Source organism: Alligator sinensis, unplaced genomic scaffold (assembly GCF_000455745.1).
Source record: "Alligator sinensis unplaced genomic scaffold, ASM45574v1 scaffold632_1, whole genome shotgun sequence".
Taxonomy (NCBI): domain Eukaryota; kingdom Metazoa; phylum Chordata; order Crocodylia; family Alligatoridae; genus Alligator; species Alligator sinensis.
The window spans coordinates 1,162,378-1,181,234 of record NW_005842408.1 but is presented as its reverse complement, the minus strand read 5'-3'; the positions used below and the strand labels follow the sequence as shown (position 1 = coordinate 1,181,234).

At 43.9% G+C, this 18,857-nt stretch overlaps 1 protein-coding gene across 15 annotated transcripts in view; it reads right to left on the bottom strand.

Annotated features, from left to right (window-relative positions):
• The window catches only part of DLG1 (discs large MAGUK scaffold protein 1), a 272,859-nt gene that overhangs the window by 89,382 nt on the left and 164,620 nt on the right, over window positions 1–18,857 (bottom strand). For 8 of the 15 annotated variants that reach the window (XM_014522896.2, XM_025211513.1, XM_006029987.3 and 5 more), the window contains 4 exons: window positions 14,093–14,143; window positions 13,021–13,145; window positions 10,534–10,703; window positions 9,651–9,790 (listed from right to left, as the gene is read on the bottom strand). In XM_014522896.2, coding sequence (XP_014378382.1) covers window positions 9,651–9,790; window positions 10,534–10,703; window positions 13,021–13,145; window positions 14,093–14,143 — 486 coding nt within the window. The remainder of the gene's footprint in view (window positions 1–9,650; window positions 9,791–10,533; window positions 10,704–13,020; window positions 13,146–14,092; window positions 14,144–18,857) is intronic. The other 7 variants (XM_014522895.2, XM_014522898.2, XM_025211517.1 and 4 more) reach the window with 1 other exon arrangement.

Genomic DNA, 18,857 nt, shown 5'->3' with positions numbered 1-18,857 from the left:
AAGAGCTGGGACAGGTGGGGGCTGAGGCCTGGCAGGGGTCCCCCCAGGGTCCCCTCCCCTGCCCCCTACTTACCAGCTCCGAGTCCATGTCCACCTCCCTGCGGCAGCGAGCGGGGACTCCCCGAATCTCCAAAGCTCTCTGAATCTTTCCCGAATTGATTCAGAGAGCTCTGAATTGATTCGGACCTTTTAACTGGTCTCCTGGCTCGATTCAGATCTGGAGATTCAGTTGCAGAACTGGGCAGAATCTCCTCCAAATCGAATCAGCACCCAAAGCTTCACACAGCCCTACTGACCAGTGTTAAGACTAAAAGTAAAATTCATGAGCCAGCTGTTTCTAACCTTGTCCTGCTGTCAAATGTTCACTTATTCTAGGTTTCTGGCAAATCAACCTAGCAGTCCACGTTCATTATGATTTAGATAGGAGAAGCCCAATCCAGGTTCACGCTCATCTCCATCAGTCACCAGCACTGACCGAAAAGCCTCCACACAGATGTTTTATGTCAATTAGCCCACTGCGAACAGTGCGGATGTAGCACACGGCTTGACAGGCTCTGCATGAACAAGAACTTGAATGTTCGCTGTTTTTAGGCTGTGTGAGAGTGATGCTGTAGCCACGACAGTCCAGCAATTATGTGAAAGGCAAGGGTTTCTTACGGTGAGATCCTTTACTGGACCAACTATGGAGCTGGGACAGAGTTAGACAAGCTTTCAAAAGCAAGACATTCTCCCTCAGGTCTGATCACAACACCGTTGTGCGTCTGCTGCCCCCGGGAATCTCTCACCACCTCCCGCTGCTGCTCTTACTATGCTGGGCCTGGATCCTCCTGCTCAGACCTGAGGAAGAGTGTCTTGCATTTGAAAGTCTGTCTAACTCTATCCCAACTGCATAGTTGGTCCAATAAAAGATATCACCTGAAGGAATCCTTGCCTCTGGCATAAATATTTTTAGATCTTTGTTTTAAGGATGCCAATAAATGTGGTGGATCTTTAAAGCACAATTTCAATTGGAAAAGAGATTATTTAGCCACAACACTGTGGGAATACATGTTTCTTTTTTCAAAGCCTTGATGGAACAAATTCCCTCACTTCACAAGGAAAAACTAAAGCTATCTAGCTTCAATAGCACAATGTCACAATTTAAAATCTGCAAACTGGACTGAGATGTTTCAGGCTCATACATTTTGATTAGCATTAAAAGACTCTGCCAGTCACAGCGTGTCTTCAGATATACCTGTCCAACCCACTGCCTTTTCATTCTTTGCTTACATGAGCAACAACAAAACAACCAGCCACAGTCCTTTGCATTCAGCACCTTGCCTCTGACAGGACCAAACAGAAGATGCCTGGAAGGAAGGTGTAAAACTTCCAGATTAGACAATACTGTACTAATGTGTCTATGGGGAAACTGTCTGCCTAATCCTGAACATTAAGTGCTAAATGTGTGACCTAATTTGAGGGTAACTACTGCTAACTCCATGGGGCTCAACCCTTCTGGAATCAGGGCACCCATCCACAACCTTTTTTTTTTTTTTTAAGATTTGGCATCCCCCTGTTGAGAACCACTGCTGTGCTGCCGCAACTTGCCGAAGCAGCTCTCAATCGGGGGGACGCTGCCACCGCCGCAGCCTGGCAGCACCCAGCACAGCCGACCCCCCGCTCTTCCATGAAACAGGCACGTGAGACAGCTCCGTCTGCCCAGTGCACGTCTGCTTCCAGGAGACACCGTGGAGGGTTGGACTGGGAAGAGCTGCAGGACAAACGGGTCCTTCCAACTACAGCTGATCTCCACATAAACAGTGAACACCACTCAGACTACTACTATGGAGGCCTCTGCACTGCACTGCACCGCGGTGAGCTGTACCAGGACCACACCTTCTACAGAAGGCATCTGCTTTGCTCTCGTTTTAATTTGGTCTCTCGCCTGTAACTGCAAAGGTATGCGGAAGTATCTTAATGCAGGGATGTCAAACTCACTCGGCCCTGCAGGCTGGACAAGAGGCATGAGGCTGGCCTGCGGGCTGGATTGGGCCCAAAGACTAATCCCATATGCTGGAGCCAACGTGCAGCACATACCCCAGACTGGCCCTACACAATGCTTGCAGCACACCAAGCTGGCTCTGGGCCCACAGGCTGCTATGTGGTGTGCACTGGCCCTGGCCCCAGTGTGTGGTGTGTGGTGCTCGTCCAGGGCGCATGCTACACACAGGGCATGGGGCCAGTCTGGAGCACACACTGCATGCGACACCCACGCAGACCAGCCCTGCATCCTGGCTCCAGCATGCGGGACCGGTCTGTGGGGTTGGCCCAGAGTGTTCACCACTTGCTGCATGTGCCCAAGACTGGCCTGTACATGTTGCATGCGGTGCACCGGTCCAGGACCACAGGCAGTGGTGTGGGTCAGGTGAGAGAGCTCCATGGGCCGTATTTTGGACACCTCGTCCTAAAGACATTCAATCTCGTATTTCCTAGATAGCAAATTGTGTCTCAAGTAACCACACAAGCGAATGACAGTCAACCACCTGACTCAAGTCGTCTTTTAACAAAGACAGAGCAAAATTATATTCCATGCAGCTGACCTACCTCACTCTTGTTGATTTTGAACTGTAATTGTATAATGTATGTCTGACCATATGACATAATATGCAGGCCAATAAAAAGCTGTATTTTTTCAAGATTTGGAAATTGTTCTTCATTTTAGAGACGAGAATTAGAAATAAATTAAATGAACCTGACCAGAGTATGTCAGCACAACGTGACACATTTTATTAGCATTTTGGCTTATTTTATCAAATACATGAATATTTCCCCACTCAATTTATGTTAAAATATAGATTTATTTTGAATATGTCCACTATGATAACACTGCCCACATAGTCCAAGCAAAAACAAAAGGAAAAAAAAAAGAAGGCTGATCGATTTTCTAATGGATAAGGTATTACTGCATGAAGTCTTTCGCGCTAAATAAAAGGATAATAATTTTATGAAACCATAAACTCTACAATAGCTGACACCTAACAAACCTACTAAAAAGCCTCTGTTTTTTATTATTTTTTTCCAATTAGACTGCTGCATTCGGGTGAATTATATATACAGGAACAACAGATCCTCCCAGTATATCACTTTCAAATGAAAAAAAACCCTTTTATACTCAAAACATCCTTTATAATTATGCAAATATTAGTCCTTTGAAACAAGGATGGTAACTAGCTTTAAACAACAGCAAAAAACCAAAAAAAAAGATTCTTGAATCACACACCGGTGCAGGCTGGGGGTGACGGGCTGGGCAGCAGCTCTGCAGAAAAGGACCTGGGGGGACAGGGGGCAAGAAGCCGAATAGGAGCCAGCAGCGTGCCCTTGGTGCCAAGAAGGCTACCGGCATCCTGGACTGCATTGGTAGGAGCGTTGCCAGCAGATCAAGAGAAGTGATTCTTCCCCGCTATTCAGCACTGGGGAGGCCACATCTGGAGTCCTGTGTCCAGCTGTGGGCCCCCACTGCAGAAAGGATGTGGACACGTTGGAGAGAGTCTAGTGGAGGGCAACAAAAATGGTTTGGGGGCTGGGACATATGACTTGTGTGAAGAGGCTGAGGGAACTGGGTGTATTTAGCCTGCAAAAGAGAAGACCGAAGGGGATTTGATAGCAGCCTTCAATTCCCTGTAGGGCGGCTCCAAAGAGGATGGAGCTGGACTGGTCTCAGTGGGGGCAGATGACAGAAGGAGCAATGGGCTCAAGCTACAGCAAGGGAAGGTGAGGTTGGATATTAGAAAGAACTTAAAGAGGGTAGTAAAACACTGGAACAGGTTACCCAGAGAGGTCGTGGAGTCTCCATCCTTGGAGATTTTTAAGACCTGGCTAGACAAAGCTTTGGCTGGCATGATCTAGTGGGGACTGGCCTTGCTTTGAGCAGGAGGTTGGACTAGATGTGACCTCCTGAGGTCCCTTCCAACCCTCATTTTCTGATTCTATGATTCTATGCATGGACTGTATGTAGTACTTGAAATACTACTCTTCACTTCTGCAGTCCAGATTCACACAACTATCTGGAAGCTGGAAAGAGGAAAGACCTTCGGACCAAAGTAGCTGAAAAACCACCCCTAAAAGAATGTTAACAATAAGATGGGTGTACATGAAAAGGCTAATCACCAAAGAAAACTACGCCTTATAGGTAGGAAGCATGAAGATGAAGCAAAAACAGCAAAAATTAAGCTGAATCAGACTCTGCAAAGACCATTAATAATCCTTGACCCATATAATCGGATGAAAAAAAGGATGTGCAGTGGTATGCAGTGATAATGGGATAACACTGGCAATAGTTTTGGGGGCTTACATAAATTAAGTTAATATTGTGCTGAAGTTTTCATAAATGGCAGTACATGCTGAACATGGGAACGAAGGCAGGATAGCTATTGGGAGCTAGAAAGTACCACATCTAAGGTGGAAAGCAAAACCAAAAGAATTGAATACACTCAAATCAAAAGGGCTGGAGGAATAGTCTCCCACCTAGAAAGCTGAAACTACTGCCACATACATCACAGGCCCAGCAGCAAGGATTTAAAAAAAATCTATCAGATGGTGATACCAAAGCAAATGTGGTGCCTGTATTTAAGAAGGGGTGGGGGAAGGAGGGAAATGATGCCTACACCTAACAGACCTAATCATCCCACACCAGCAGCACACAAGGTTTTAGGGAAAAGAAAAAAATTAAAAAAGGAAAAATGAAAAGATATGGACATAGATGAAAAATTAGATCAAAGGAAACATAGGTTTACCAAAGGTAGATCACACCAGGCTATCTTGATCTCTCCTTTATAACTCTTTTTCTCCTGGCATAAAATGCCGGTGGAAGGAAACACATTCAGTGCTGTGCCACAGGAGATGGAGGAAATGGGGATAAATGCAAGAATTATAAGGGAGGTAAGGCCTGAATAAAGGAAAATGACAATGGGTAGTGCTGAAAGGAGAAATATCTGGCTGAAAGGTTATTAATTAAATCCCTCAAGTGTTGGTCTTGAGACTGGTCTCATTTAATCCTGTTTAATAGTTGCAAGAGTGACCTTGACACCAATATTAAGAATGTGCTGGTGAAATCTGCTAACAACACCGACTTTGAAGGAACCATCAATGTGGAGGAGGACCGAAGTATCAGACAAAAATTTTGGGTGACCTTGAGGACTGGAGTAATAGAAATAGGATGAAATTTAATAGCGGAAAGTGTAGTCATGAACTGAAGGAATTTTCCTCATAAGGTTTGTCCTCCAGGCCCGTAACCATTCTTGTGGCCCTTCTCTTGAAAGGGTCCAGAGAAGGGCCACGAGAATGATGAAGGGCCTGGAGGACAAACCTTATGAGGAAAGACTAAGGGATGTGGGACTTTCAGCCTGGGGAAGAGAAGACAAGGGGGGGGACTTGGTGGCCGTCTAGAAGTATGTAAGGGGTGAATATCGGGAGCTGGGAGAAAAAACTGTTCACTGGGGCACCCCAGGGGAGGAGACAAGGAGCAATGGCCACAAACTGTCAGAGGATGGTTTCAGGTTGGATGCAAGGAAGAATTTCTTTACGGTAAGGGTGACCGAAACCTGGAATAGACTTCCCAAGGAGGGGATGCAGTCCCCAACCTTGGAAGTCTTCAAGAGGAGACTGGACAGACATTGTGCTGGGATCATTTGATCTCAGCAGTATTCCTGCCCAGAGCAGGGAGTTAGACTTGATGATCTTTCGAGGTCCCTTCCAGCCCTTCATTTCCATGATTTCTACTATACACTGAGTGCTCATCAGCTAAAAAAAAGTGGGGGGAAAAGAGCTGGGGTATTGCTCAAGCACAGGATGATTTTGAGCAACTAATGGGATACACCCATGAAAAAATAAGTAAAATCCTAGAATTCATCAGAAGAGGTAAAGATACCAAGTACTGATGTCATTGTACAAGGCACTGATGAGACCTTACCTGAAATACTACATACACTTCCAGCCACTTGCCTGAAGAAAGATGAATTCAAAAGGTGCAGAGCAGGGATACTCGCATGCAAGTGGAATGGAGAACTATCCTGGGGGAGGAGAGAAAAAGAGCTTGGCTTGTTCAGTATAGCAAAACAAAAGCTAGGCGAGATTCATAGCTTCACAGATCGTGGAGTCGGACGGGACCACAATGGATCATCGTGTCCGACCCCCTGCCCCTGGCAGGAAAGACGACCGAGGTCAGACGACCCCAGCCAGGTGACTGTCAACCTCCTCTTGAAGACCTCCAAGCTAGGTGACAGCACCACCTCTTTTGGAAGCCCGTTCCAGGCTCTGGCCACCCTTATTGTAAAAGATGTCTTCCTAATGTCTAACTGAAATCTACTCTCCACTAGTTTGCACCCATTATTCCTAGTTACCCCCCTGAGGCGCTCTGGTAAACAGCGCATCCCCAATTCCCTGCTGTCCTCCCCTGATAAATTTTATAGGCGGCCCTAAGGTCACCCCTCAGCCATCTTTTGTACAGGCTGAAGAGATCCAGATCTCTCAACCTCTCCTCGTACGGTCTTTTACAGAGACCTCTAATCATGCGGGTGACCTTCCTCTGAACCCTTTCCAAATCCTCCGTGTCCCTCTTGAAGTGCGGTGCCCAAAACCGGACACAGTACTCCAACTGCAGCCTGACTAGTGCCGCACAGAGGGGGAGCAGCACCTCCCTTGATCTGTTGGTCATGCCTCTGCTAATGCACGACAGGGTGTGATTGGCTTTGTTGATGGCCTCGTTACACTGCCGGCTCATGTTGATCTTGGAGTGGACCATGACTCCAAGATCTCTCTCAGCCTCTGAGCTGCTGTAGAGGTCATCCATCCCCCAACCTGCAGGTGTGCTGGGGATTCCTCCTCCCCAGGTGGAGTACCTTACATTTGTCTTTGTTGAATTGCATCCTATTATGTTCTGCCCATTGATCTAACCTGTCCAGGTCGGCCTGCAACTGCTCCCTGCCCGCTGGTGTATTAACTTTGCCCCATAACTTGGTATCATCTGCAAACTTGGAGAGGGTGCTCAACACACCCTTGTCCAAATCACTGATGAAGATATTAAGTAATACTGGCCCAAGGAACGAACCCTGTGAGACCCCACTGCCCACCTCTGCTGCCTGGAAACACACTGGGGAGGTAAAGTCTAGGGCAGGAAAAGAAGTATTGTTGCTAAGGGAAACAACTGACAGAAAAACAAATGGGCATGAAATGGTCAAGAATAACTTTAGGATGGAAATGAGAAGCGGGCTCCTGACTAACTGAGCAAAGAGGTTCTGGAGCAATAAACCAGCAGAAGCAGTAAGGGTGGGAAATTTAACTTGTCTTCAAGATGGAGCCCGATCAGTTTATGAAAGAGCTCTCAGATGGTTGCTAGCCATAGCAGCAAACTGGGTTTTAGGACTCAGAAGGTTGACTCCAGTCCAGCAGCCTGAACAACAAATCACATTAAACGCAAAGTTAAACAAAGAAGGAGTTTTCTTAAGATAAAATTTACCGAATACTGTGCTAGACACCTTTGGAAGGACAGCAATTTCTTTATATTTATGAAAATATATAATGAGTATTTTGCCAAAATGTGCTAATACTAGATCTTCCCCTCACTTAAGTACTTTTCCTGTTCATACTATACTCATTACCCTCTAAAAATAACTGCAGATTTTTCACACATCTAAACAGAGCCACATGCCAACACACAAAATAAGAAGGATGCAAAAATGTACGGTATGCAAGTCCCTATACATGAGTGGAATTACTGGTACAAAACAAAGGTCTAAACGTTTCCACAGCACGACCACAGAGAGGATACAGGGGAAAAACAAGCAAACAAGCAAAAAAAATTAGGTGCACCTGTAGCCTTGGCCAGTAACACTAATGAAGTAAAATTACTGAACTTCTGAGCTCCAGCAACCATCCATTCATTGTCACCCTGATCGATAATCATTAGATCTTTACACAGTGCTTTGTCAAGAGAATTATATCCACGCTAACATCTTCACTCTAAATTACTACACATATCTAAGCAACAAGCTCCCTCAGTGAAACCTGCTCCTGTGATTCAAGCAGTACAGCGTGCCACAAAAGGCTAGCTGATGATCTGGTGCATGCTGGAAGGGGCACTGATTTTGTTCGGGAAGTTTCCATAACACAAGGTAGAAGAACTAAGCTTTAAAATGGGGTGCAGATCCCTGCAAAACTAATTCAGCACACAGACTTGAGAGAAGTCATACTGTACTGATCCCACTCTGCACAAGTCCTTTCAGAACAGTACTGGGCAGGATTTTCTCTAGTATTGGTTAGAGAGATGCTAATAATTACTCCATAATTGCTGTTATGGAGTAAGGCACCACATGGTATGAGCTGGAGTGCAACAGTCTGGCAATGAGAGCTAGGATTAGAATGTAAAGCTCTTGATTCCTAGCTTCATTACCAGATGATGAAAGCATGCTGTCCACACTACAGGGTTACTAGTAAGACCTGGTGCAAATAAAAACTATTTTTCTTCATTATCCTGCAAAGTCACAGTATAAAGCATTTTCTTCAAGGAAAAAAAAAACACTAAGGATTTTCAAGGGGCTCTGAAAATCAAGTTAGATGTGCCTAAGTCTCCAGGCCAGTCATTCCCTAGCTACTGATATGCATGTAGGCATTTTTAGGTCAGCAGCAACTTAGTCTTACCAAAGCTTGTGTTAAAATGTCAGAACCACCCTGTGTCCCCAAAAACCTAATAAGAGACCCCAGTGATGAAGCACAAGGACTCCTACAGGACATGCACAGGATTTAAGTGAAATCTTACAGCCAGCTTGCAAATTCAGAAAATTACTGAATGCACACATTTTAAGTGTGAGGAATTTATTACTTGAATGCAGTCAAAGACAAGCCTGGTAGGCCTATCTGGCAACCAGGAAACTGGCCAACATGCCAAGTAGCCAGCAATTCTGGCAATCACAGTCTAGCTGCTGGCATCGGGAAAGGTCCTGCTGCCTTGGGGAGCTTCAGATGCAATGGCTTTTGCCAAAGGTCTCCAGTGGAGGCCAAACCCAGCCCTTCTGTCTTCAACATAGGTTTCCTAAGTGGGCTCAACCTACAGCACAGCACTCAAGGATCCTGAGACTCAGAGACCCCTGGGACAGCAGAACCTTGCCCCTCAATTCCCAACAGAGCTGCGCAGTTAGGACTGTACTGTGCAACAGGCCCTGCTTCACCTACAGCCCAGAGGAGGTGATAAGTGCTGCAAGTAGCTGTCAGACAGCTGCTGAGTTGATTAACTGCTTCTGCCAGGACTCCTGAATGACAATGCAGCCAGACTCAATCAGGTGCTAACAGAGAAGCACACATGGCAGGTGCTCCAAAACAAACTAGTAGCCACCCTTGATTCATTGTAAGCAGCACCTTCATATAGAAATTAATAGGAGTTGGCAAGTGGCTTGCGCCATTTGCACAATATAAAAGGCTGGCCGTGTTATCTGCAGCCAATTTAAAGTGACTTGCACAAAATGTACAGTTCTTGATTAAAAATTAGGTTTGTGTTAATTTTAACGATGTGTGTAATGCATCTCCATTTCCTGGCCGCTGGACACTAGCTATATTATACCATTACTTGACATGTACTTATAAAATGCAGGTGCAGAAGAGAAAGGGCAAACTCTACTTACCGCTAGAAGCTTGTCTCCAATCTGAAGTTTGCCATCTTTATGTGCGGCACCTCCTTCAATAATTTTAGTTACGTAGATGCTGTTGTCTCCAGGAATATGCTGGTTTCCAACGCCACCAGCTATACTGAACCCAAGACCTGCTTGAAAATAAAATTCTTTTTCCAGAAAACCTTTAAAACTTTTAACATTGTGTGTTAATCACAATATAAAAGTTGCAACCATTTTTGAAAGATATGCATAGCTCAGCTACAGTACTTTTAATTCAACCCACCTCTTCCACTTTAAAGAACTTTTTTAGTATCTTTTAAAATCTCCAAATATTGAAACAAAGCAGAAGAGTCTCTCTAAATAGATTTCATATGAAAAGTTTAGTCCAGTACTATGAGTGATATATTCCTCTTGAAAGTTACTATATTATTAAGGTAATAATTTAACTTTAATGAAGCAAGGTATGTACTAATTGTATTTAAAATATACCTGTCTTTTGTATTACTGTCTGCTGCTGCTAAACCATGAGGGGGACACTGTACCACAGCAATAAGGTGTCTCAGGGTGATTCTGTATCACCCTGCTGAAGTCCCGGAAAAACTTAAAATAGAAGGTAAGTGGGCCCTGCTCTTCCTTGCTGCAATTTTTGTGACCGTCTTAGGGCAAAGCAAACAGCATATTGCAAAAATAGGCGCAATTATTGATTTTCAGGGACCTGGGATGGAACAGGACTGCAATTAGGCATCTACCAGAGAATATGAGCCAACCCTGAGTGTTCAATTAAGAACCTAGCCTTCATTGTTGTGCCCACTGCTTAATTTTGGAAAAAAAATGACTAGAACCTCTTGGCACTTTTGTCTTTTTTGGAAGAAAACAGATTGATACTTCCACATACCTTTGGGACCTTTCACAAGCTTTATCTCCACTATTTTTTCTGTAACTGGCTTTCTTCTTTTGACATACAATCGTACAATGGACCCTGCCTCCTTTAAAGCTTCAACCGCTTTGCTGTGCGTCACATCACGAACATCCACTTCATTTACTCGTAGTATACAATCATTGACCCTGAGAACAACAAGTCTTGCATTTAACAGAGGTATTATATATAGTGAACTAAGCACAGCAGTGGTGGTCCAGTAGCATCTGAACTGGATGACACTATGAATTAACACAATGGAGGTCCAATGCATAATGTATTTTTGAAAAATATATGAAGCATATATATTCTTTAATAACAAATCGTACTGGAAATGCAATCTGCAAGATAATTAAGAGTGAAAAGACCATTTAAATGGAAGAATATTTTGTTTATAACTAATAACCCATCTTGTGAAAAACTTTTAGATTAATAAATATTTTAATGCTTTAATTAGTATGTTAGGTATTCTGTGATATTCTGTAATATTGCAGTCAGAACGTAAAACAAATTGTTTTTGTTTTTTTACAAAAACCGAACGTCAGTAATGGAATTACCATCCACACGAGATGCACAGGCCAAGATGCAGCTCGTTTTAACCTGTTACTTTTGCAAATGTAACCTCTGCTCTGCTATGAAATCCTGCCGTACTCCTAGCAAACTGATTATAAAACTGCTGGCCTTCCACTCCATTTAATGTGATGCTGATGCTACCCCAATTGATGTGCTTGGCCTGATTGCCAGCAAGTTCTGCTAGCAACGTACTTAGTACACGAAAAAAAATTAAAAACATCAGGCCTGACATGTTTGCTATCCATCATCCTGCATGGGTTTCAGTCCTCCATCTGCCCACACTGTACCTTGTTCAGCCAGCTATTTCAAGGAATACTTTCATCTGAAATAAAACCTGAGTTCAGGTGCAGTGCAGCCGAGGGACTGGAGTTAGCAACAAGCGTGACTTCCTCCTCCACAGAACCAAAGCTCAGAGATGCTCAAGGCCCGTGCCAGGAGATCTGCTGCACTGCCTCTGTCTGTAAGCCCCGCACGCTGCGGGGGTGGGAAGGGAAAAGTAAGTGACAGCTGGTTCACTGCCCTTGAGGATGCCCAGTCAAACCCGGTCGGGGCTGAGAACCTGTCCGATAGCAGCGATAAACTTTAAATAAGGGCCTGCATACTACAGGTGCACCAATATATTGGTTCATATCATATTGGCACTAATAAAAGCAAAGTAACATTATTGGCAATCGGCTTTTTTTGGCTGATGTAGCTGCTAACGTTGACAATAAATGCTGCGTGAACGTGTGCAGCCACACAGCTTGGAGAGCAGCGTCTGGCTGGTAAGTCTGTGGGGGAAAAGGGGCAGGAGGGGGGCAGATCGAGGCCCCCACAGTGAGGGAGTCGGGCTTGGGGCTGGGGCAAGTGACAGAACCGCGAGTGGCTCATCCGGGGGCATGGGAGAGGGAGGGGCTCTCACTGCTGGTGCATCCTGGGGGAGGCACAGGGCAAGGGCAGGCTGCCACTGCGAGCTGGGGCCGGGGGGGCGGAAGGCGCTTCCCAGCAAAAGGGCTGGGCTGGGGCTGCGCCTGCGCATGAGGCAGGCGGTGGTAGTGCTGGAAAGGGGAGTTTGGGGGTAGCTATGGCGAATGCTGGGGTTGCCACAGCCCACCCGATAGGCCCCCCTCCCAGCGCCGCTGGCCCGAGTGCAGCCCCAGCTCAGCCCCTGCACTGGGAAGAAGGCAGTACCGTTCCAGGCCCCAGCCCACAGCGGCAGCCCACCCTCTCCCCATGCACAAATGAAAGGTCATATGCCCCCCTGTGCCTTCCCCGGGGTGCAGCAGGAGCCGCCCCTACCCTACCCCCCCAGACAAGCCACTCGTGACTCTGTCCTGCATGTCAGCCCCCAGCCCTCCCGCACAGCTGGGCACAGCCTGCCCCTTCTCCCGCCCCACTCCCTCCCTCACCATAGGGGTCTCGATGGCTCGTTAATGGCTTTTCCCCACAGACTCACCAGTCGGACGCTGCTCTCCAAGCTGTCGGGATGCACATCAGCAATCGGATTGATATTGGCTGATATGGCTCATTAATAATCTGCCATCGGTATCAGCCCAAAAAATCTTTATCGGTGCACCGCTACCACATACTGTTACCGATCCTTCTGCATTAAGGAAGCTAGAACTATTGGCAAAGCATGTTTACACAACACAACTGAGTAGACTGAATTCAAAGTTGGAGAACTTAATTCAAAATTAAAAATATATACATATCAAGGCACTTGGTTTAAATGCATGGTTTATATTATACACAAAATAAATTCTTCACTAATAGTGCAGTACAGTTTTTAAGTTCTACACTACTAAAAGAAATAGAAATTTTAAAAATGTTTTGCTTACTGCCATTAAAAGGGAATGAAAATTTAGCAGCCTGGGTTTTTTTTTTGTTTGTTTGTTTTTTTTACATTTAACATACCGTAATCTTCCATCCTGGGCAGCTGCACCCCCAGCTATGATTTTTGTAATGAAAATACTTGAGTCATCTCCAATGTGCGGGTTGTCCGTACCGCCTGCAATGCTGAAGCCAAGCCCTGAATTTCCCTAGGGGAGGTGAGAGAGAGAGAAAAAAAAAGTTATTTTTGGAAAAGAGTTCCTGCCATACTGTAGAATCCAACTTGGTTTATTAGCGCAGGAACAAGTCCGACTGCACCAGTGTCCTTGTTTACAACAGCTAACCAATGAGAGCAACAGACAGCACCGTCTTGCCCCAGAGCTGACCACTGACGAGGATCTTTACACACACAGCATGTGGAGCTCGTGAGGCACTGCATGCACACGTACTCCAGCTCCATGAACACCAGCACTTCATTAACAACTGGATTCACCAGTTCAACACTGTGAGCCTCCCAGTCAGCAAAGAGTGCACAGCACTGCCGCTACCTAGGGATCAGCCTGGACTTACTGCATCATTCACAAACAGACAGCAGTCTCCTCTGCTAATGCTATGGCATTAAGTAAAATGCTGATTTATGGAAGAAAACTGGGATTTATAAGGAAGACAAGCAAACTTTTTTTCTAGTTGAAGAAAGCTCGCAGGGTAACAAAAATCTAGGAACCCCGAGCATGAAAGCTGCATACACATTGCTCTAATAGAAAAAACGGATATCTGCATACATTTGCTCTAACACCAACATGTAGGGATCCATCAGAGCAATGAGCATGGCAACTGTAGTGCCCTTTTTATGTCTGAGGTTTCTGGATGTTTGTTATGTACCTGAATTCTCCACAGTGCTCAGCTGGCCCCAGGAATTTCAAAAACAAACTATAATAAAATAAATGATAAATGATGCAGCTAGTAACGAACTAAGAACAATAAAGCAATTTCTTGTGTAACTGTTTAACAGGAACTGATATTATAATCACAAGGCTAATATATATATATATATATATATTGAAATATTACCCTTATGATTGTAATATCAGTCTCAGCTATATATAATCACAGTATGAAACCTCTTGCTGAACAAAGTTTATGGAAGCATATTTACCCTTTCAAGCGTGATTTCTTCATATTCATAATCTGCATCTGTGCCATTGACCTAAATAAAAAGAGGGAAAAAATGTTCTGTGGAGTCCATATAACACAAAAAACCTGGTATCCTTATGCTGTGCTCCTGTCTCTTCAAAGGTAAAGGAAATTGTCATGTATGCTTGGAATAAGCCCTTTATTCCCGGTCCCCTCTGTTCTAATCATGAGGCAATGTATAATAAATCCACTTGAAGTTTAATATCAGGGAAGGCTGGTTTAGCTTTAATACAGGCATTTCCATATGCAAATTAAATGTCGGATTTAACTTGCATACGGAAGATTTTTATTGTAATCTTCTTTTATGACTCAACAAAAAAAAAATTTCTAGACATGTACCAATTTACATGTTAAATCTGAAGAGAGGCTAAAAGCATAATTCTTGCAATTGTACTTATTCCTGCTAAGCACTAGGAGAAAAATGGCTAATAAAAAGTAATCTGTTTAAACTTTTACTGAACATTCACGTAGTATTGGTCACGGCTGCTATAGTCTACAAAACCTCAATAAAAAATAAGAAACAGCAAGACTGAAGACACTATATGGTAAATTACAGTCTAAATACTACTTCAGCGTTTATTACAGAATTTGGTGCAATATATTTCTTCTTCAGAAAATCAACTGTGGTTACCGAGACAACTCCCCTGCCTCAAGGTCAGAAAGAAGTTTCATTCTCAAATCTCAATGCCGCCTAAAACGCCAATGATTTTTTGATCAGTAATAGAATCTAGAAATGTCTAGTTCAGATGCAAATAACAAAACTCAGACGAGGACAAATTTAACTTAGATACGGAAATGGAATTTATATTAAGATGTTGGTCAACTGATAAGACAGAAATTTTCCAACGGGAAATCTTTGCCTCTAAACATAGCTGGGGTAGCAAGTATATCGTTTCAATGCAGGAGAGAATAACTTCCTTGGTTTCTGATCCTTTATTTCAAGTGTTGGATGAGCAGATATTTAACAGGCAAGGAAACAAAAACGTCCACACAGATGTTGTAGCTGCACCGTGCCATACTGATTTCACAATCTTTAATATCCAGCAAGCTTCTATACACTCCAGTCTTGGGCACTGCTGCAAATTAATTTAAACGTAATAAGCACATGCAGATCATTTCAGATAGCGTGAAAGAAAGTCTGCATATCCATGCAATTTCCCGGAACAGTACAATGCATTTACAAAACTGCTCCTACTTCTATCTGCAAACTACTGTATAGATGTACAATTTTAGTCTGTTCAACTGAAAATTGATACTGTATAATTTTTAGTCCTTCAATTGAAAATGGATACTGTATTTTTAATGTGATATTCTTCCATAAAACAAGAAAAGGTCTTGACCTCATGAATACATGAAACTTTATCTCGCACAAGCCAGCACCATAGAGGCTGCTATATCTGAGATTAGTTTTATGTTAACTTAGTCCTTAAGCTATTAGCTACCAAAAGGACAGCATGTGGTAACTGAAACAGTCATCTAGCATTACAGCACTTGAAAATGATTCATGATGACTGATCAGCACACTTCTTTAGTGTAGTGAGAGCACTTCACCATTTTACTATTCAAAACCCTCAGGTAACAGACTCTAGGGAACCTGCAAAAAGAAACAGAAGAGAATATTTTATCTAAATTAGGAAAGAAACAGGCTATTTCAATTTTAAATTAGAAAAAGCTGAAGCAAGATAGATGTGATGCTGCTTGTACCCATTTTGTCCCAGCTTAGTTTTCCATTTCCTTCTACCATTTGTTTTAAATTTGCCTTTGAGCTTATTTGTATCCAAGGGAGGCAATCAACTCCCTTAGGTGGCAAAGGCATCTGTGCGAACCGCTGAAATAAGTACACAGGTTTATGTTACCTATTCCAAGCCTTGTATTGACCCGCAGGCCACTAAACCAAGGCTGATTTGTGGGTGGTTTTGCAGGGAGAGCAACGAAGGATCCAGGAGATGCCTGCTACTGGTTCTAGTGTTAGGACTTTGTGCTCTTCTAGGATTGAGAGGACCCGGGAACAGCCTAGCTAGCTGGCAGGACCTTTTAGCTTTTACTGCTGGTGAAAGGGTCTGTACTCCGAGCAATTCATTCAAGCTGCTTCTGCTGCTAAGCCAATGGTTTTCAGAACAGCATACAATTCCTTTTTTTTTTAGGCAGTGCAACTCAAATAAGGTTTCCATTTCCTTGGATGTTTATGATGCCCCGTGTTGGCCCAATACTTATTTTCTTGACTTCTTTTTCGACCCAAACTGAAATATCTTTTACTGGACCAACTACGTAGATGGGAAAGAGGTGACTTGAAGAATAGCATTTTGTGCCCAAAACCTTGCCTGACTTCCTGAACTATATTGTTGGACCAAAAAAAGAAAAAGACGTTAAACAAATCCTGCTTCTCATTTATTCTGTAGACCAGTGGTTTTCAACCTTTTTTCATTTGCAAACTCCTAAAAAAATTCAAACAGAGGTGTGGACCCCTTTGGAAATTTCAAAGGGAGGTGCAGACCCCTCTGAATTGTACATGTGGGTATTCACTTACTTTTGATTGGTCATAGCCATCTTTTGCAGACCCCTTAGACAGTGTGCGAGCCCCAGGGGTGCAGACCACCGCTGGAAACCCCCTGCTGGAGCCCTTTACAGCTACAACACTGCCATCACTCTATTAGAGCACGACTCAGTCTTGATCCAATTGCCTGTCCGTAGCTGCATTTGTACTTTAATTTTTTATGATTGCTAGCTCAGTAGTTAATAAGTTTTTCATTGATTCATGATGCAGTTACCTCAAGGATCAGATTTTACACTATACATGACCTAACACTTTCATTACCTTTGTAACCATGAGCCAACATACGTATTCCTTTACTCATTCTCCTATAATTACATGGGAGGCGAAGGTTAGATTACCGCTAGGTATTGGGTGGGTTTTTATACTCCTTGCCAGTTGTTAATTTGCCCTTTGGTTCTGTTAGAAATTAGAAAACAGGAGAGAGCTATTACCTACTGTCCTCCAGGTGCCCCTGTCAGACATCTACTGACATGTGAGCACTGGCTTTCCAGTCACATTGCTCTTGTCTGTCTTTACTAGCAATACAGATTATCTCACACATCTGAGCAGTCTGTATTACTTCTCATGCTTTACTTGTTTGCTTTGGGGGACACGACCATTCCCTTACCTGGAACTTTTACCTGGCTTATAATTATTACCAGGAACGTTTGACCCGAGGCAATATTATTCCTAGCTTTTGGCCTCACTTGTGGTCCAAATCTCCAACGACATTTTAATTTTCCATTTTCTTTTGTAATCTATTCATTCCTAACTCACCTATCTTTATCCATCAAAATCCCCTAAGTATTGAGTTGATTCAATCCAGAGCAAATTAAGCTGTAAACCAGTGGTTCCCAACCTTCGCTAGCCCACAGGCAACAACACTAATCAGGAAACACATCACAGGCAACAGCGTGGTTTTACTTTCCTGATCAATCTCAGTTTTAAACATTTTAAGTTCTTGTGTCTGCAGCAATGTGGCAATGCCCATGGGCTGTATCATTTGTCAGACCCACTAAGCTTAAGCAGGATCAAAGCTTTCCAAGCCTAGGGAGCTGAGCACAGATCCAACCTTTACAGAGCTCAGAACTCGTCAAGGCCAGATACTCGTACAAAGTCTCCAGTGGTTTAGGACACGGCATCCAAGCCAGCTCCAGCCCATGCAGCAGTTTTTGCTGCGCAGTGAACTTCAAGAGGGGCCAGGGACTTGGGGCGAGGCAAGCAGGGGAGAGCCTGCCACTGACCTGGCGCCCCGATGGGAATATACACCGGCAGCAGGGAGGGCAAGTGATGGCTGCGTTAACCCCTGCACCATTGCCACTTGCCCCACAGTCACTGCTGCCATTCACCCCACTGCTGAGTCTGAATCCAGCCCAAGAAGCTCCAGGCAACCTGGATCTGGGTCACAAGGAGCCCCACAGTCCAGGTCCAGCTCAGGGGCACAGGAGAGTTTGACACCCCTGGCCTAGAGTATATAATGTAACGTGTGATGTGCTTTTATATAAACGTATACATATGTATCTATGAAGTCAGGACAGTCATAGGAATTTGTACCATAATGGTTTGTGTGACACCAAACCAAGGTGCATTTACATTTAAAATAATTTATTACCATATATTGTTGCAAGCAAGATGCTTCTTTAAAATAAACCCCAGCTGCTAGAAATTGTAGTGTACTTTATATGCAACAAATATGGTAATGACAGTCCTGCTGGCTGTGGAGCAGGCTCTACTCCCTTGCTGCTGCTCTTCAGTTACTCATTGCAAGGAGAATCTTTTTCCCTTCATTCTGCCTTTCATTAATCAAGTGTGCATGACATGTCAGCGCATGCTGTATGCAACAAAATACAGTATGCACACAAAGTGATGGACTGTTTTAATAAATATAGTCACTAAAATTATAATTCTATGCTCCCAAAATAGAGAACACCTGCCTGGAAAGGGGCACTATAATGCTCTGCCTGGGTAACTAATAAAAAGCCATTTTTATAAATAGTCTAAGTGTAAATATTCATTATAGAGCCTTAGCATTCGGGGTGGAAACTACCTGCATTGAATGATCTGGGCTCTGCCGCATTAATTGATGAATCGTCCACTTGGACCAAACGTTGATCTGAATGTCAGGTCTCGTTTGCACTGCTGGCAGACTCGGTGTAGGTCTTGATAGTCTCGGTTTTACTGTGCTCCATTTTTC